Below are 20300 nucleotides of genomic sequence, written 5' to 3'. Positions count from 1 at the left end.
AGCGCTAGAGTTTCAGTTCTCAATTTATGCCTGAAGGAGAAACCTCACAGATACAGTGAATGATTTTCCCTGTGTGCAGTATATCCCAATATAAATTGCCAAGCTCATCTGTGTTTGTAGCTGCTTGTGAAGTGTATTCTCATGTTTTCAGAATTTGAAAGAACAGATGGTGAAAGCTCTTCTAAATAAACTGAGTCCTAACCAGGCTCTAAACATGAGTAAATCCTGGATGTTAAACCCATGAAGAATCCCAGAGTTTCGGGCACTGGTTCGTGCTAACAACCACATTTCCACATTTCTAGCCTTGCACTGTGGCGTCCTGAAGTGATACCTTTCTGTACAGAAGTTTGAGGAAAAATCCCTGTCAACTAAGGCCGTTATGAGCAAATCATACAGAAGGCATGTGCTGAAGCAGCCAAGGGAAATAAGCTGCAACACACTGGGCTTTCACACAAATTGTGGCTCCACTGTGAAGTCCTGCAGGCTGCTCCACGCTGCCTTGGCTGCGAGGCTCAACAAAAGATGAGGTCACCACTTCGCGTGCTTGCCCAGGTCTTAACCTGGTCCTCCCCAGGTAGCCTTCAAAAAAAAAAAAGAAAAAGGAAAAAAAACTCAAATCCAACAGCAATGATCTGAAAAGGGTCAGTCCTGTTCAGGTCTCTAAATTATTCCTTGCACAGCAGCTGACTCACCCTGCAGTGAAAATTGGTTTCATTCTTGGTGTAGGGAGCTTATTGTGCCAATCTGAAAAAAGTGTGTTTTATGCTGCACTTTTGCTTTGGAGGCCCTGCTGGGAGCAGTGTGTGTTTTGGCACTTCCTAAGGGCTAATTTCAGTGTGTCTTTAGCGCTGTAGCAGGTTTCAGTGTGAGTTGTTGAGTATTCATCTCTTGCAAAAAATAGATTATTTAATAAGGAGCCCATGAATTTTAGGAGCTTAAGTTTACATTCACTTTTAAAAATTATTATCAGAGTTTAATATGAAGCAAATATTTGGACAACCTTAGACTTATAAAAAATGAATTTATTGGTGAAGATGAACTGGGACTTATTATACACTGCTCCACCCTTTCATTGATCAGGTTCCTGTAGGAAAGGAAGGGGGAAGTGGCAAAGGGGAGGCTGTGCCCTCAGACAGCATCTGTATCTTCCCCGCTCCAGTTGTCAAGGCTGTACAGTTTTCCTCAGGCCTCTGATTAAGGTGGGACATAAAACAAGCTTAAAAGTAAATTATTATTATTTCATGCAGCTGCACTAGAACTGTGGTTTTGACTGTGTATTAATGGTACACACTGTGTCACTACTTGTTCATTGTGGGTATTGCATGAGCATAAAGGAATCCTACAAATGGCTTTTTAGTTCTATGTACAGAAGGTGAGAATTTCTGTAAAATAGCCCGAAGAGTGTTATTTCTTGGGAAGTTTAGCTGGAATACCTGCCTTTGGTTACAAACATGTGCCACTAGTGTTCTTTATGTGTGGGGGGCTTCTTTTTTTTTTTTTTTTTTTTTTTAAAGTTTGTTGTTGGTAGAGGTGGTTTGCCCTCTCAGAGCACCTGAACTACACTAATAATCAGGGAATCTGCATCCATGTTTACTGAAATCCTCTTCCACTGTTTGAAAACTTCAGTTTAGGGATAGACCATTGCAATTTTCCAGTGAAACCCTGTCAGATGATAGCATATGGGGGGCTTGTGCAGAGGAGGAGGGTGCTTGTTCTGAGCCAAATTTAGAAAGTTTTGAGGGCTAATAACACATCTCCATTATTGGCGTTCAGGCCTGTAAATATCAGGGGCTTGGTGTTTGTAGACAGATTCTTGCAGTAAACAAAACAGTTAAGAAATAGTTTTTTTTTTTTTTTTTTTTTTTTTTTTGCGTAGGCCTGATGGTTCATGCAGCAGAAACTAGAGTACTTGTCTCAAGTGTCCACTTCACATTAGCTTTCATCAGAAAAGGTGCTCCAGTCACTTCTCTAATCAGAAGTGGCAGCAGTACTCTTGGAGTACCAGGAGGAAAACGTGCCTGGACCACAAACAGAAAGAGAGCAGCACCACCTTCCCTGCTCTGCCAGCTTGGTTTGTTGCAGATAAACATGAGCTCTTCCATCAGTGAGGGAGCTTTCTCCCCTGGGTTTGCCCCAGGCTGTGGAAATATGTGCAAAGGGTGAAAAGAAAGGGTTTGGATTTGGGGTGTGTATTGGTGCTCTGCAGCTACTGCCTCTGTGCCAGAATCTCCCCAGCAGTGGGTGTCAGCCAGAGTGCCCAAGCTTTGCTATGGGAAAAAATGATGCGGACAGATTGCTCATATGATATTGCTCCCTGGCACTGCAACCATGTCATGTTGACCTTCCTGAGAAAGGCTGCAGAACCATTCTTAGGGTTTTTTCCTCCTGTTGGTTCCTTTGGTTAAAATTACATGAGTGCTTGCTCTTCTGTAGTGATCATGGCCAGGCTTTGCGAACAAAGCTCTGGGAAGGGCTCTACCCACGTTTGTTACAAGCACGCTGGTGGCTAAATAGGCCAATACGAGACAAGCACGTCCGGTTGCAAAAGGCACAGCAGAAAGACTCCTTAGGTGGTATATTCTGCAAGACACTGTTCTTTCTGTGTTGTCTCTTCTCCTTGACAGTGATCCTGTGTACTTTCTCAAAGGAAACAGCAGTGTTATAGACGACGTGTCTCCAGACCTCCCAACTGGAGGCCAGAGTAGACCAGTTATGATGATCAATATGGCCAAGGCTGAGATGTTGTTTCAGGGAGTCCTTGTATCTTCTCTTTGGGGCTCCTCTCATGCGGCAGCCAGTGACAAGTTCACCATAAAGCGACATCTTAGAGAGGTGGTGATCTTTCATCCTTGAGATGTGCCCTGCCCAGCGCAGCTGTGTTCTCAGTAACATGGCCTCAATACTCGTGACTGCTACTTGTTCTAGAACAGATGTATTGGTCACATAATCTGACCAGTGGATGTTTAGGATTGCATGGAGGCAGCATTGATAGAAGCATTCTAGGAGATGCAGGTGGTGGCGGTAGATGACTCGTGATTCAGATCCATACAAGAGAGTAGACAGCACTATGGCTCTGTAAACACTGATCTTGGTACTTTTCTTCAAGTGTTTACTTCGCCAAACTCTTTTATGAAGCTTTCCAAAGGCACTATATGCCTTTGATGGAGAGATAGACAACAGGTTGGCAATCTTACTGTCCGAGGAAATGAGGCTACCTAGGTAATTAAACTGCTGGACATGATTTATGCACTAATTTGCCAATGGTGATATGGGGATGATGGAAGACTTCCTGAGGTGCAGGTTGATAGAGAACTTTTGTCTTCTGTAAGCTGACTTCCAGCCCAAAGAGCTCAGCAGCGTCTGCAAAGCAGGATGTTAAACACTGCAGAGTTGCTTCTGTGTGGGCAACAAGGGCGGCGTCATCAGCATAAAGCAGCTCCTGGATAAGATGATTTAAGGTCTTGGTGTGGGCCTTCAGTCGCCTTGGGTTGAAAAGGCTTCCATCAGTACGGTATCGAATGTAGATACCATCCTGATCGTCGAGGTCTGCTGTGGCCCTTTGGAGCATCATATTGAAAAAGATTGTGAATAGGGTTGGTGCAAGAACGCAGCCTTGTTTCACACCATTAGTTATTAGAAGGGGCTCAGACAGTGCATTGCCATATCTGACTTGGCTGTGTTGATCCTCATGGAGCGAGATAATCGTTTTAAGGAACTTGGGGGGACAACCTAAATGTTCCAAAATCTGCCACAGACCTTTCCTGCTCACAGTATCGAAAGCCTTGGTGAGGTCAACAAAGGTTACATAGAGACCTCTGCTGCAGGTGCGGGGCACCCCCCTGCCCTCCTGAATCTCTGTAGTGATAGTGAAGTGCCTAAAGGATATTGAATGCATTTGGCACCCTGTTTTTGGGCATGATCACCACTTGGGGGGAGGAGTTATATAGTTCATGCAGTCTTGCATTGTATTAGTTGCTTTTTGAAGAACTGTTAAAACTGTGTTGGGTGTGAATATCATGCAGAGGGAGAATAGGACTTGATAAAATTTTGCTAGCCCAAGGGGTGGGAAAAGTAAAGTTTTCATTTTAAAGTAAAGGTAAACCAGGAATGGTGAAAGAGACAACTTAGTGAAGAAAATGAACAGCTGGTGAACGAGGGAGAGATGAAATAAGGAAGACTGAAGAAGTTATATCTTCAGTTGTTTTTCCACACTTCTGCAAATATCAAGCTTGTGTTGCTTTTATTGCTTTGCCAACAGTGCTATTGAAGGATTAGCCTTTCACCTTGGGTTCTTTTTCCTCATTTTCTTTAAATTTGGTCAACCTTCAGCTGACAGATACCTTTTAGGCCTGTGGAATGCCTAAGATTTTGCAGTGCAGTTGTAGTGTCAGGACTATCTATGGCTCAGCAAAGTTTTTAGGAGCGTTCTTCAAGCTAGCCCTTAGTTTCTCACACTGCTGTCAAACACCTAATTTGGAGTTTAGCCTGCAGTTACTATGAATATCTTTCTCAGCTTTTTCAATTTGAATATCTTTGGCACTCATTCTTCCTGCCCTTGCTCCCCCTTTTCTTCTTTCATCATTCATTTATTCATGTCCCTTTCTCTTTTATATTTTCACTTCCAGTCAGGCATGCATTCTAAAGGTCCTGTACCTCTGGAATAAGAAATCTCATTATGCTTATGGGATATTACCCTATTTCAACTCACTTATGTCCTAGGCTTATGTAATGTCCAATGCCACGGCATAAGGTTATTTCTTTCAGTGTTTAGATTGTTATGTATATGGCTCTCTCTAGTTTCAAGTTCTTAATAAAGTACCAGTATTTTATTTGTCCATCTGCCTTTGCTGTAGCATACCAGAAACAGACAGCACGTGGTAAACAGTGATGTAGAACAGTAGCTGGAAAACACTCCTGGATATTCTCTGCTGCTTCCTGCAGCAGAATTTCAAGCCCTGCTGGTTTCTCAGAAGGATGGTGTTAATTTGACATGCTTGGATTTGGGATCCTCTGAGGCCTGAAACAATATTTGTTCTTCCATACCTCAGATATGATTTTTGTAGGGGAATAATGTTGACCAGTAACACTGAATTAGTTGGGGAAAATGTGACCTCTGCTCTGACACTGGTGAAAAAAAGGTTTATTTGTGAGCAGAATAATTCTTGTTACACATGTGGTGCAGCACTCGCTGCCTCCTCTGGTGTGTGGAGGGAAGACTGCCCAGAGCCAGGGTGGGCTGGTGTGGGAGGAAGCCAGTGTGGTTGTTTACAGTGGGAAAGCTGGAAGGGTTGGAATTCCAATTTGCTAATTGGAAACATGAAGGCTGTGGGTTTGTGCTGTGGAATTCCATGAAAGTAATGCAGCTGCAGTGGGCCCATGTTGGTGGTGCCGAGGAGCTGTTAGGAGTGGAGCCAAAGTTGGAGATGGAGACCTGGTTACCTTGGGGTAACTGTAGGAAAGTCCCTGTACCTTTCACAGAGGAAAGACAAACCTGGGCCATAGGTGGGCACCACAGAGCTGACTGACATTGTTTTGCTTTTTGAGGAATTTGTCTGCATTTTTAAACACATGCCAGGATGTTCAGTTGGGAGTTTTAAAACTGGAAGTGTGACTTGCACCACAAGGCTGTTGAAGGGGATCTTGGCTTGGCTGATGCCCATGCTTGCACTAGGTTGTCTTATTCTTTTAATTGCTTGAAAGGGATGAATAAAGAGAGAAGTACTGCATTGGCAAAGTTTTCTGTTGTACTGTTCGGAACCGTGCACTTGACTATGTGATTATGGTGTAAAAAATGTGTGTGTTAACAAGAACAAAAAACAGGGGATTTCACGATGTGAAAATTGACTGGTAGTGGGACCAAGACTGTGGGATAAACTAATACTTGCTTAGAAAATTTGGATCAACTAGAGAATTGTCAAGTTCTGAAAGACTTTATAAAATAAAGCTTTGACAAGTCATTTATAGTTCACTGAGCAGAATTTGTCTGTTGGGAGTATATTACTAGAGATGAGCTTGCTTGTGTTAAGTTGTTTAAAATGTTCAGAACTGGTTTACTTTAAGATGTAGAAAAGGGCTATTTTCCATTTTGCTAGAAGGAAGTAGGGGAAAAACAATTTGTCTTCAGAAGTAGTATTTTCTGACCTGTAAAGTGAACATTCAGGGTATCATCTTTGTTCTCCGAAGTTCATGGTTCATATTTGTATCCTAAGATTTCTCGGCCTCTGAGAAGAAAGAATTTTGAAAGCACACATGTAATGTTTATGTGCATCTAAAATAGACTTCTGTATGTTGCTGCATTTGTGTTGTACCCAAATGTTCACAGCACTCAGGCTGCTACCAAGCTCAGCATTATTTGCTGGCTGATAGCAAAATACAGACCAGCTTTGAAAGGGAAACAAAGACCCACTGAACAGACTGTCCTGGGTCAGCAAGGTACTTCAGTGAGTCGTAGGTGGAAAGGGTGTGACCTGCTCTCAGGGCTTCAGTACAATGAGTTTAGTGGCTTAAATTATGGACAGGGTTGATTGGTTTGGAGATAACCCTGATGTGGTACTATGGACAAGTTTGAGCTTTTAATACAACTACATAGATGTTTACTTTCACTGGCCCCTGCTTTCAGTGGGGTTACCAAATGTTGCACTTCTCTGTGAAAGCTATCATAGTGATCTGATATTTTTAGTACAGTGTCTTTCTGGACTGGCTGTGCTGTATGTCCAGAATTCATTCCACTGCTTTCAACCTTAGCCAGTGCTCTCCACAGTTCAGTATAAAATTTCAGTTATTGCTTCTGAAACCTGAAAGGTTTAGTAATATTGCAGATATCCACCTTTCCTATAATTTTGGCCTTCATACTCAGTATGTAGTCACTACATTTTGACAGTATATATTACATTTCATTTTCCAAGCACTGTTTTATTAGATTAACTCAGATACGAAGAGTAGCTTCACATTTATCATGAGTGACTTGCACATTCAGTCAAACACTATGTGATATTGAGTAGTTTAAATCTCCCGTGTATGAACTGTAAATTAACATTAAAGGCCTCTCTTAACATCCATTTCTGTTTAAAGTCATGCAGAATTACTAGTTGTAATTTCTTCTTGAATGCAAATATATCATCTGTTCTAATGTTTTAACTCTCTTGATCTGCATGTCATGAAAAGAATACCTTAAAATTAGGAAATAGGAAGGCTGAACAGCATAATGGACAATTGAGACTCTTATTGCTATTTAGTAGAAGCTTCAGGTTTGTTTGTAGCTCGTATTAGTAGTTTTCCTAAAAGCCAGTGATACTTCAGTTGTTGAGCACGGTACCCATCCTGTTGGGACCATTGATTCAGCCTCTTGATAGTTTTAGCATAAAGACCTGACCTGTGAAGATGGGAAGTATGACTCCTCTGTCAGAAGGGATGACTTTCTTTACCAAGTAAAGTAGCCCTTTAAGGCATCTGGGTAGAACAGTGTGAAAAGTATTTGCTACAGACTTTATTTACAAACAGAGAATTTCAGACCCCAGAGCTCTCCATTTATCACATTGCACAAATGTGAGAAATCTGGGCATAGGCACAATAACTAAATCAGTAAAAACCCCATACAATATGCTGGAGGGTGCATTTCAGAGTAGAATCTAAGAGCAGAACTGCTGGTGAAGAGCTTGTCATTTCCAGTTCGTGTAGCAATTGTGAAATACAGCTTTACATCTTCATAATACTACAGCAGTTTATTGATTTCCACTATAATGTAAAGACTGGGATCCATGCTTCCCAAGAAGCTTAAGAAGCCGCCTGACTTGCACTCAATACTTCTGAAGATTGAAATCAGCAAGTCTGGTTGCTGAAGTCAGGCCTGTGTTAGCACCCATCCACGAGAATACCTTCTCTCTGTGTTGCCACATATTCACCTCACTCCAGTGTGTCTCTGCCTGCCTATGCTGCCTCTGTTCTCTTTTGTCTCCCGGGGCATGCTCTGCAGTGCACAGTACTTGCCCATAAAACCTTACCTCCTTAGCCATTCTCCATCCCTGCTTGCAACCTGCTGTGCATCTTTCCCCACCTCATGCAGCTAAACAAAGCAAAGCATGGAGTTGGAAATTCATTAGTTCTTCTAAGAACTTGTTATCATGCCTGAATATTATTTGTTTTAAACCATGTTGGGATTAAGATCCTTTGAAGCTCCTTGATTAGTGTTTAGGGGAAAATAAAATGCCAGTTTAAGCTTCTGATCTTTCATAACAGCACGTAGAGTTTCAGTGTTCAAATTTATGCTTAAAATGGCTGTTTAATAGTCACTTTTAACCAGAAATTAATTAGCCTGGAAAAGGATAACTAAAACTTGATTATATTTGCATTTGTATTTCAGGTTCTATCTGTGATGAAATCAAGACCTATTCAGCTTTAGGACTATTAATGGAGATGGCTTGATTTTTATTCTTTTAGATCTCAAATTTCTTGCTTGCCCATTGTCTTTGTATGCTAAGAATGATCTTACTTGACAACTCCTGATGCTTTGACGTAGTACAAATATCATCATGCATAGTTAGTTGAAACTTCTGTGGCGGGAAAAGGCACGTGCTCTAATGAAAGCCTGGCTCTATCCCTGGTTTTGCATTGCTTAGCTGATGTGTGCCAAAGCTGATCTGTACTAATGCTTGATAGTAGTATATGGCAGCTTAGCTGTATGTATGGCTGACCAGCTGTTCATCCAGTTACTGTGTTTATGCAGAACAATTAATACTTTGATACATAAACTCTCCTCTTGGGATTTTTTTTTTAATATCTAACCACCACTGTCCTCATTGCTAGTGTGATATTGAGTGCCCGGCTTAACTAGAGAGAGACAAGTTTGTCCTTGGAGCAGTCAGTCTTAAGAAATAGCTGTTTTGCAGAAATATTTGATTAGAAACAACTTCCCTTGAACAATAACAAAAGAAACAGTTAAATCAAAACATACATTTAGAATGATCTTTGAAAACAACAAAACTTTTCCTACCATGTAAGCTTTGTGTGTTGCCAGGCCCTAACAACAAGTGCCTTGAGGAATAACTGCTGTTTAAATAGTGGTCGTGCCCATTCAGTGCTGCCATAAAAGGGTGTTTGTTGCTGATTTTATGGACTTCAATGCCTCCTACTGTTGATATTCAGTTGGTGAAACCCTGTATGGACTAGGCTGTATGTGCATTTAGAAGACATGTTTGGCTGGTTGTCAGGAAAAGTCTGTACTGTGAGCTTGAGGGAGATTTATCTATCAAGGCTGAGGTACTGCAATGTGTGTTTTAAGCATTTTTAGATTACATACACATTGGACAAGAAATCTTCTGCTTCTTCCTTATAAATGTAATAGCTACTGGAGTAGTAGCTAACTGTGGATCTTTTCAGGACCAGCTGTATAGAAGAGCTGTCATCATGTGAGCAGGAAGCTATTTCTCTCCATTCCAACTTGCTGAAGACTCTAAGCAACATTCAAAGGCCTGGGTACATTGAGGGGAGAGGTACAGTCAAGTGCTGAGACAACACATGACTGTACTGTATTTACAGTGGGCTGATACTGCCCTACATCTGCTGAAGTCAGAAAACCTGCACATTGTTGTAGGTATATGGGTGATAGTAAACTACTTTTATGGGAGGAGCAGGCATTTATTTGGTGAAATCTGAGTTATCTTTGATTTTTGTGCTTAGTACATTTTTCTGGCCTCTTGTTCACATAATAGGATCTTTTGCTTCTTTGTTTTAGTCTTCTTTCTTGTCATTAACGTTTCCCTGTTCATGCTGGGGAATTCATCTGGGGTTGAAGCTGGAGTTTGTACCCTCCTAATCCCAGATCTCCTTCTTGAATATCTTCCTTGCCTGTAGCCTGGGTAGAGCCTGTCCTGTCCCGTGCTGGCACTGGTATGTGAGCAGACGATTCATAGTTTTCGGTCAATTCATCATTATTTATGATATAATCTGTGTCACCATCCTTGAGTTGATCCTGTATTCAAACAAAGAAAAAAATCTGTGGAAGAGAGACTCTTGAGGAGGATTTTTGTTAAACCTTAAATGAAGAACAAGTCTAGTGTAATTTTGCTTCCATTTTGTTTCATTATTTGCTTTTTTTTTTCAGGTGTTCATTTACCATGTTATTGTTGATTAAAGCAAATAGTTGTCTATCATGTTCTGCACTTGACCAGTGTTGAGAAACATAACCTGCCCTTCAGATATTTTAGATAATTTTAATGCTTGAATATCGCTGATGAGTAGCCAATACTTTCAGCATCTGGCTGAATTATTTAGAATATATCAGTCATATTTGAAACTCACAGTATTTAGTGGCCAGTAATGGAAATGTAGCACTATACCTTCTGAGACCTCATCTTCACAACTCTGAAGAAACTGTATAATTCTTACACTGAAAGTAAGAAGTTTTTAGAAAAGGGACTATACCAAAGTGTTTGATCAAAAGTGGCAGGTTTTGGATAACATCCTGAGAACAATTAACCAAGTAGGTGCTTACCCCATATGCAGTGGGGCTGGTCAGAATCCTGGCAACAGGGTTGCACCATTCAGGTAACGTTGTTGTAAGGGGTGGACCAGCGTGGGTTAAGATAGGTTTTAGGTATCTGTGAGGTTTGTTAAAGAATATTTCCTGTAGGGTCACTGATATCAACATGCTGCTCTATTACACAAAGAAATTTCATCTTAAAGCACACGGAAATCATCTAACTAAATGGAAATATAGAAAAGACTCTCTCTTTACCTGCCCACTACTGCATACATTCACCTGTCACCAGTTCTTATCTAATATTTTTCAGTAATAGCAAAAAAAAAAACAAAACCAAAAAAGAAACCCCAGAACAAACCCCAAATGATTTGATGCTCAAAACCTGTTTTGAAAGGGTACCAGAATGGCTGAAGGGAATGTGTCATGGGATACACAGATGCAGCAGGAGCTGGAAGAGAGGAAGAGTGTACTAGATTGTTTCCTGTTAAAATTGCATAAGAGATCACACTTTAAACAAACAGTAGGCTAGAAGAGTAAACAGGACAATTTAAGATGCCACTCTATCAGCCAATTTATGTAAGAACAGTAGGGAACATTTTCTTACGTATACTCGATCTTCTGTAAAGTCAGTGCATTTCTTCAATAGACAAAGTGTATTTCATCAAATATTAAGTTTCTTTATTGCTGGGAGTGTTCATAAGCTGTTCTCTGTAATACTTTATTCTCAGCATTCAACACATTTGTTTTACACTTGATACGTCAATGCTTCTTTATATAAAATTAAGTAAGAAAGAGGCTTTGTGCTATTGTCTCACACCTGTCTTTCTAGTCTTTTCATCCAGAAGTGCTTTTCTGAGATAAAAGAAAAACCCGTTCATCTTGAGCAATTACATCATCTGCGTATCTGTCAATACCAGCTCTCCCGTGAGTCCCTCAAGCCGACTTATCCTCTCTGCTACTTTTACTCGCAAAGTAATTTTCAGTGTTCTTTGGCAAGCAGGTCTGTCAGCTATTTTTGCTGCTAGGAAAAATTTGCTTTATTGATTTGTTGTCCCACTTTCTCTGCCCTGCTCCTTTCTCTTGCTTCCTTGCTCGTACCATCTTCCCCACTCTTTCTTCCCACTTCCTTAAAGAAGAGAGGAACAAACGTAACACTGAGTAGCAATTCAAGTTCTGCTGCAATATTGTAGAAATATTGAGTGAGGAACACTGGCTCTTAGACCTAACCACACCAGTACCTCCTTTGCTTTCAGTATTGGTTGTTTATGGTCTCACTGCTTTACATACAAAACACAGATTCTTTATCCTGAAGAAACTGTTATGTAAAATATGCTTATGATCTCAGTTACAAATTGAAAGGCCAAATAACTTGTTCTGGGCTCTGTACTGCAACCATGGAAGTTGTTCTATAGTGTATGGAGTTTGTGTGTGGGCATTTGTATTTTTTTTTTTTTAAAGTTAAGCTGGAGCTGCTGGAAAATTGGGTGATTTCTTTATCCAAGGTCATATATTGAGTTAATGTGAAACATTAATTGAATCTGGTTCAAAAAAAATGGTGAGATTTCAATATTCTTATCAGAGCCATGATCAAGATGGGAATCTCGTGAGATCAAATTGTGTGGGGAAGGTTTAGATTGTCTGATTTCTGGTGGAGTAAAATCAAGCCAAAAATCCTCTTCTGATCAATTCCCAGTCTTATTTGAAACCTCCAAACTGCCAAGCAGTTAAGAGCTATTAATAAAAAGCAAAGTATGAAAGCCATCAATTAGAGTTGTTCTGTTTTCAGCACTTCAGATAAGCCTAATTAAAAGGCCAAAAATGGAAATACAAGCCTAACTTTTGGTTTTTAATCTTTGGAAATATTTGCTTTGTTGTTACAAACAACTTGAACTGTTTGAACTGAGCTGTCAGACTGAGTGTGAAAAATACAGCCTTGTAGTGGAAGTTGCATTTGATTGTACTGAGTTCTGTCTGCTCTCTTCTTTTATTCTCTTCCAGAATAAGTAACTGAAGATGAATATTCCTCTACATTTCTTAATCTGATGGTGTCTGAGCTAGGCCTTATTTGTAAGGAGTCTTATAACTTCATAATGAGCTTTTCTACCACTCTGTAAAAGCAAGTCCTGTTTTTGCCATGCAGCAGTAGGGGCTGCATGCTGAAGCAGGCAATCTACCCAGCCACCACAGTAGCCTTCAGTCCTTTGAGCCACTACTACTTTTAACATAAACTCTCGTGTCTTGTGTATTTAACTGGTTGCTGTGTGTGTGTAGAGCAATGTCCTGGGTTTGAGTGATTACTTCGTTTCGCAACAGGTTCTCTAAATCCCCTTCCTTTTGCATGTGCTCTGACATATTCATTGTGTATTATCCATGCTTCTGCTTTGAAGCCTCTTGAGATGCAGTTTAAAGTGAATGCAATTTTCTTGTGCTTGTTGTGATGATTCTGTAATAAATTATTTATCTTTGTTCCTTATTTAACTAGTTATTATTCAGCCCACTAAAGGAACTTAAATTGCACTGGCCTATTTTTCATTGTTTTAATAACCTGTGCCATAAATGTTTCCTCTTTACTGTTGACACAGTTGCTTTATAGCATTACAGACATAATCACCTCGTTTAGTGCAGCATAGAAGAGGAAGAAAAATCCGTGTGCTGCACTGGCATTTCAAAAGTGTATCAGACGTGGGTCTACAGCATTTTAAGGCTGGCAAGAAGTCTTATCACACTCCAGCTGCTCTGGTTACATCTCCAGGGAGAAGTAATTTAAATAGTGCAAAACTTACCTTTTTCTATTACACTAAGTTCCTTCCAATTTTTAAAGCAGCCTAAGTGTAACCTCTTGGCATAACTCAAAAATTACAGTTGAACCGAATTCATGCCTGCCTGATCAGGGACAGGGAGAAGACAGCAGGAGAGGTTTGCACTTCACCCCTCTGTGGGCAGAGCAGCCCACCTGCATGGCTCAGACTAAGCCATACAACACACTGTGTTAAACAACATCATTAATATTGTAAAGGTGGTAACTTCTAAGTTGTGAAACTGAATTCAGGATGCCAGTATTTGCATGTGCATAGAATTTTAATCCTTATACAGCACTGGCATGTTACCATGCATCGCTTTTATAATAAAATACTAATTTTCCTGTTGATCTCCAGGCTTCCACTCTTGGTTCTCATGCCAGAAATGGTTACCCTGGGTCCTCTCTTTGCTATTTGACCTTCCCTTTGCCCAAGCAGTTTGTCTTCCCTCACCATTAGCCAGGCACAGTTCCTCTCCCTTTCTGTCTCACTGATACCTGACATCTGAATCTGTTTCCCCCTTGCTGGTTCAGCTTGTGTCTCTTCTGAGTTTGCCTCTGCCCTGTCCTGTGCTGTGCTGCCCAGCAATGAGCACAGAAGGCAAGTGTGTGAACCATGTGGCCCTGAGTTACACCACAGGGAGGGTGTTTGCTGGGGCTGAACAATTCAAATAAGGGCTGGGGGGGGTGTCCTGTGTGCTCAGTAGCAGCAGGACTTCAGAATTTAGCTCTTGACACTGAGAAGTGGTTTGGTTATTCACACTCTTGCAAAAAGGCCCAAGTTTCCAATGTGATCTAGTTTAGACTAGAGTTTCAAAGAAATGGCAAAAGCCATCTTCAAGGTGGAATGTGAGGTCTCTGCTCTAAGTGCAGTGCATTTAAAAATAATCTCCCGAGGAACCAAACCATGGAACTGTGTGATGTGCTTTTCTTTAATATTATGTCTGAAACAAACATGTATTATGGAAATCTTCCTCCTGCTTCACAAAAATACAGGAAACCTGAAAGACCCTTTTCAAGTGAGAAGTCTCAGGTAAATTTGATGAGAAGCACTGCTGACACTAGCCATGTTGCAGAATGTTTAGGTTTTCGTTATGCACAAAATTCTGAGATGTAAAACCAATTTTGACATTATATTAGGAAGAAAAATCAGAACCTAAAAATTCCTGTGACCGCACTTTGTTAAATTGACATGCTTTTTGATTAAATAGCATTAGCATGTTCAGATAGGGGAATATAGTCTGGTAAAAATGTTGTACCTGTTTTGACTTGGTTCACTTTTCTTTTGTTGGAGGAACAAAATTCTAGTACAGCTGTGACTCTGCTGTGAAAAACATCATAGTAAGAGAGAAATAACTTGTTCAAGGGGGAACTCGTGACAAAAACTAACCACAACAACAAAAAAATCCCCAAACAAACACCCCACCAGCCCCCAGCAAAGCAGCAGATGTAGTCACAGTTGGAAATATATAAGGCAGTTCTGTAAAGGCCTGCATTTGGCCCAAAAGATGGCATGAGTTTTGCCTCATCACGTAATGGGGGCTCTGTAACTGAAGGCAGTCCCATCCTCTCTAAGGGCAAACTTGCTCACATTATATTTACTATTAAATAGCCCCAAAGCACGTGAATTCTTGTGATACTAGCCAAAACTACATATGGCAAATTTTCCAGAGAATATTCTCCTGTATCAAACTGGTATAAGTACACATTTGTTACATGTATGTTATTTGATAGTCTACTGCTGGGTGCTTTATTTCTGCTGTAGGCATGAGTCTCTAGAACTTAATGCCACCACTCCCCAAATCCAGCTTTCGTCCAATGTTTTTAAGATTTCTTGAGATTTGCAGCCTTTTGTTTTAGTGTCGCTTTTGCAAATATTTTTATTTTGTAGATTACTTATGAGTTTAATATTACTTTTTGTTGTGCTTATGAAGAAATATACACAAGAAATGTGTTGAAGTAAAGATGTCACTTCTATTCTTTAACCTATTTTCTGCGGTAATGACAGCTGAGGTTTTGCTCTTTGTTTGGTTTGTGTGTGCTGGTTTTTTTAAAGGCTAATTTGGTATTAGCTATGTGTTAGCCTAAAGATCAAACATTTCCATTTTGGTAGTGTTTGAGTGGGAGCAGACAAACCATGAAACTTTTATCTGACTGAGTTCTGCACGTGGCTGACTCCTGCTACCAGCTGACTGAGATTATTTGTGTACTTCATAGCACAGCTTGTGTGCGTGACTGAGCTGGGGAGGCTCAGAGACATCGCCGGGTCTTAAGTGCGTGCACAGAGGATTAAAATGACCCAAAGGAGAGGTGTTTTACAGGGGTCTCTCCTTCTGGCTCTTGCAAGAGAGGATGCTGTTTTCTTACATGCCAGAGGATGGGGAGTTATCGGAGTTGAAAACTTGGGCAATGGTTGTGTTAGATTTAATTGTCAGAATAAGAATTACATTTTTGAAAAGACATGAGGTCTGCAGCGATTTAACAAGATAACCTGATCTGCACTGTGGAGAAAGTGGAGAAGGAATCACTAAATCTGGTCTAAATGATATTTAAACTTATAGTTGTTTCTAGCAAAATCTGCTCTAGTTATTTGTGACTTTGTAATGTTTTTATAGAGAGGTGTAAAAAAATTTGAAAATTCCTGCTCTAACTTAAAATATTAAACAACTGAAGATAAAAGGAATCATACAGTTGCTCTGCAAAGTCAAGTAATCAGGTCTTTTTTTGATAAGATTCCTTCTCTCTTTCTCATGTCTGAGAGAAGGGAGGATGATGAAAATCAGTATTAATAAAATCTAGTCCAATGTGTCCTTACAGGAAAGTCTGTCTGACTTAGATTCTAGACCCAGATGTAATGTCAGACCCTAAGAATTAACTCTGACTGTCATGCAGAATATGGCTGAAAATTTTCTGCTTTCAACTTTGAAACTGGAAGTATTGCAGAGGTGTGGGAAAAATGGAGGAAGTTAATAGAACTGTTCTTAGTCAGATCTTTTTATACATGAGTAACTGCAGACTGAGAAGTGGTTTGTTCTCTTATATGTGTTGAGTAAAATGTCTGGGATATTTGCAGACCAGTCTTTAGTTGTGACCTCACTAAAGCAGAGAGGAAAACAGACATCTTACTCTAGATATTTGAAGCCTATTACATTCTGAATAGAACACCTCTATGTAAGAAAAAAAAATCTTAAGACATAAGTGAAGACTTGCTTATATAACTGATGAATGGTACTGCAGCTACTTTTGAAAATAGGATAGATTGTGCAGAGGATGGGAGAATACTCACATAAGATTCAAAAGGAATATACAAAGAGGCCATAATGTCAGACAAATTAACATTAGAAGGAGCTTTGGAAGATGCAGACTATGTGAGGCAGATAAAGAGAAGAAGAAAAAGCTTCCCTGACATCAGTTGTATAGTAACAAGGAAATGACCCTTCATCTACCAAAAAAACCCCCAAAAACCCAACCTCCCTAATACCCTCCTAAAACCCCCAAACAAACCAAACAAAACCAACAACAACCCCAAAACCTCAAACAAATGGAAAGCGTGAACAAAAATACAACCAACTAACTTGCACCAACAGAGATGCACATGAGTCAGCTCCACACACAGTGAAGAGGTCAGACTGTGTTGCCATCAGCATTGATGACATGCATGTGACTCTTCTGAAGTGTATGTGTGATTTTCAGTTGACATCATTGGTGGGATTTGTCGCCCCTGTCTGCAGGCACCCTGCAGTTGGATATCTGAAAGACATCTAACCTACCAGTCTTACTGTTTCCTCAACAAAGAGGAATGGCCAAATCCCAATGCAGTTAAATCCAGCACTGCAGCATTGGAACGAACTGAGATTAGAATGAATTTCTTTCCCTCTATCCACTATAAAAGAGTCTAAAAAACTAAATTAGACTTAGGTGGCTAATAATTAAGTATCTAAAACCTGGTGAAATGAATCTTGCCTCAGGACATGAGAATGTAGAATTCATGAGGCAAAATATAAGAAGTCAAACACAACATCCTCCATACCTATGAAAAATAAGAGTGTATGAAAGGCATCTATTTTTATAATAAGGAAATATTATATTAAATGCATTTAGAATAAAAAAAAGATAAAAAGTGTATAAATTTCCGTGTAATAACTATGACACCAATCCAGCAGCAGAAATGAAAACTTTAAAATCGTTAAGCTTGTGAAAACCTGAGTGAACATGGGATTCATAAAAAGAAATTTCACATTGGAAAATTTCATTAAAAATATTTCCTGGCATGTGTGAAGGTACAGAAAACTTCTCAGGACATTGCAAAACCAGTCTACCCGTGGCTTGGCAATAGGGTTTCTTTTCCTGCAGAAAAGGAACTTCTGCAGATGGTACATTTAGCATGACTACAAAACTGGAGATACCTATGGCATGAGTAAGCTAAATGATTGCATTAGAAGGGATGAACACTGCTGTGACCTGGCTGTGCATAGACCCTTAAAGCCTTAGAAAGTCTCAGGTGCCAGCTGCCTCAGATGAGATCACTTTGAAGCTCTTCACATGAAGCACAGTCAGTGTATAAAATGCTTGAACCCTGGTGCTGGCAGAGGGAATGAATTTAGAGGCACAGGCAAGTTAGGAGGGATTTTTGCACTCTGTGTGGAAGACTGTGTTCCATGAGATTGTCCTTGGCATCACCATCTGCCCGAGAGGTATTCCAGAGAACAGATGTGTGAAGAATGAGGACTGGCAGTGGTTACACACCTTGCTAATGACAATTTAATGGCAGTGGCACCACGAGTCGAATCATTTCAACATACAGGGAGAGTAAACCTTAAAGATGAAATGGAGCAAAGTATACGTACAAATTAGTTTTGTTCAAATGAATTACTTCAGTTGCATCACAGAGGAGGAGAGGGAAGGTCTGACTCAAATAAAGGGAAAGCAATAAAACTTTGAGAAACATCAATAAATTATATCAGGTACAATGAATTTGCACCTACTAAGGCAGGTCCTGAGGGTAGCAACGGTTGTAGTGTTTCTATTCTGTAACAGGAGAACTTTGGGACCAGGAGGGTGGTGGAAAGAGTGGGGAACAAGACTTTCCAAACAAATGGACATCATTCTACTCAAACTAAAATACTACAGTGAAAGCAAGGCAATAAAATGGCTGCTGGAACTTTGTAAGCAGCAGCTGGAGTAATATTTTTGCTATGGGCCTCTGGTGATGCTGATTGAAAGCTAAACCAGCACACCAAAATTGTCTTCAGCTAGAAAAATAATTATTTGGCATTTTTTCAGGAAATCATATGAGATATTTCATCATTGCATTAGATATAACAGCGCAATAACAGTTAAAATAGTTCACAGATCTGTGGAGACTGTTTTTGACAAATCTCCAGCTTCAGCATTGCCAAGAGTCAAAGGATGCTCTCAGAGTTATAAAGGTACAACTTGAAAGGGAAATATGATCCCTTAGGAGAAAATCCTGTAAGGAATTTCTTGCACAATTTTGTAGGATGAGATCCAAACATGGAGGAAATCTTGGAGGAGCAGCATGGCTTTTATTCTGATGCTTGCTTGTTGTTGTAAAATATTAACAAAACCAGAAACAAAAGTGATAATTCACTGTATCTTTTAGAAAAAAAATCTGTATGAAGATAACACAATCTCTCTTCCCTTCTCAGAATACTATGGGATAAAGAGTAAATAAGGAGACTAGTGTCATGGCAGAAGTGAAAGAGAATAGTAGCTCCAAGGAAAACGAAAAATTCTGAAAAAGCTTTTTGAGGACTGTTTGGTATGGTAAGAGTTCAGAGCAGAGTGCTGTTCTCTTGGCCCAGCATGACTGTGCTGGGTGAAGCCCTTGGCCACACTGACAGCAATAGGAGAACATGGAAATACATCATTGCTTATTTGATTGTGTGACTGTGAGAAACCATGCTCATTTCAGGTATGGAAGTAGATTCCAAAGCTATGTGACAAGTTCAGGACATGGTTTAGCCCTTTTACAGAAGTGTATTTTACTCAGTAGCGTGTTGTACTTCTGGCTGGTTTGGTAATGAGTGTGAGGTGCTGGGACTGGCTTAAAATAAGCAATCTTTAAGTCTCACTGTGCTGTGCCACTGAGAGCAGGACAGCCTTTGTAGAGTCTTGTTAATAGAAAGCTTGTTCAGTTTAATATAGCCTCTGAAAATCTCTACTCCTGTGAGCAGATTGGTCCAGAGATTGTCTTCAGATCCTCTAGGAGCTTTTACCAATGTGTAATCCATGTTATATGCACAATTAGCTAGCTGGATGAAGTTGGAAGTCTCTAATAGGTTTGTGAAGAAAGCGCATTAAGAAGTGGAGGGGGCTCAGTGTTGAAGAAGTGAAAACACATTGCCCAGGAATAGGTTTTGCTGTAATCCAAAGAAAGCAGCCTTCTGGCAAGCCAGATCTTTGCTGTTGTAAAGATATTTTAAATCAGATTAGAAAACCAGTTAGAAAACCAAATTCCAGTGCAAAGAACAATTGAGGATAATGAATTATGGCACATATCCAATAAATAAAAATTAGTGAACACAGAAAGAAATATGAGATATTTATCCTAATATTCAATACTCAATTCAAATTAGAACTTAAAATTCTGAATAGGTAAACTGGATACTTTGTTTATGAAGAGTGGCAGATTAAAATAACAGAACAGAAGATACATATTAAGAGATCAAACTGCCTTTTGATCAGCAGAGAAGCTTATCAAATATAAAACAGAAATAGCAAAAACAAATGCTAGATTTCCAGCTGGGATGGCTCATCTCAGTGCTCCTATCACTGTCCCAGCCTGGAGCAGGATAACTGTCTGAGCACAAGAGGCTTTCCTGGAGCTGGGAATGCCAGAGAATAGTGTGTGGAGTGAGGACAGGGAGCTGTGGTGGAGAAGGTTTGAGAAACATGGGGCAGGTGGGTGGGGAGGGTGGGAACAAGGCAGCGTGACAAGTGACTTCTATGGTGGCATGATTCCTTCTATTTATTACTGCAATACACTGTGCACATGTACTGGTG

The 20300-nt window shown here is 40.1% G+C and overlaps 1 protein-coding gene and 1 long non-coding RNA gene across 2 annotated transcripts in view; one reads left to right on the top strand and one right to left on the bottom strand.

Annotated features, from left to right (window-relative positions):
* Positions 1 to 20300, top strand: part of LOC113997790 — a 65571-nt gene that overhangs the window by 33495 nt on the left and 11776 nt on the right. The gene's annotated exons all lie outside the window — the stretch shown is intronic.
* Positions 6892 to 20300, bottom strand: part of SLC9A9 (solute carrier family 9 member A9) — a 181368-nt gene continuing 167959 nt past the window's right edge. The window contains exons 15-16 of the mRNA XM_027739894.2: positions 10490 to 10595; positions 6892 to 9967 (exon numbers count right to left, since the gene is read on the bottom strand). Coding sequence (XP_027595695.1) covers positions 9761 to 9967; positions 10490 to 10595 — 313 coding nt within the window. The 3' untranslated portion in view covers positions 6892 to 9760. The remainder of the gene's footprint in view (positions 9968 to 10489; positions 10596 to 20300) is intronic.

The sequence above is a fragment of the Pipra filicauda genome, unplaced genomic scaffold (assembly GCF_003945595.2).
Source record: "Pipra filicauda isolate LSUMZ 115617 unplaced genomic scaffold, ASM394559v2 scaffold126_size2276778_pilon, whole genome shotgun sequence".
Classification (NCBI taxonomy): domain Eukaryota; kingdom Metazoa; phylum Chordata; class Aves; order Passeriformes; family Pipridae; genus Pipra; species Pipra filicauda.
Note: the sequence above shows the minus strand (reverse complement) of the source record. Positions and strands in the feature narration are given on the sequence as shown.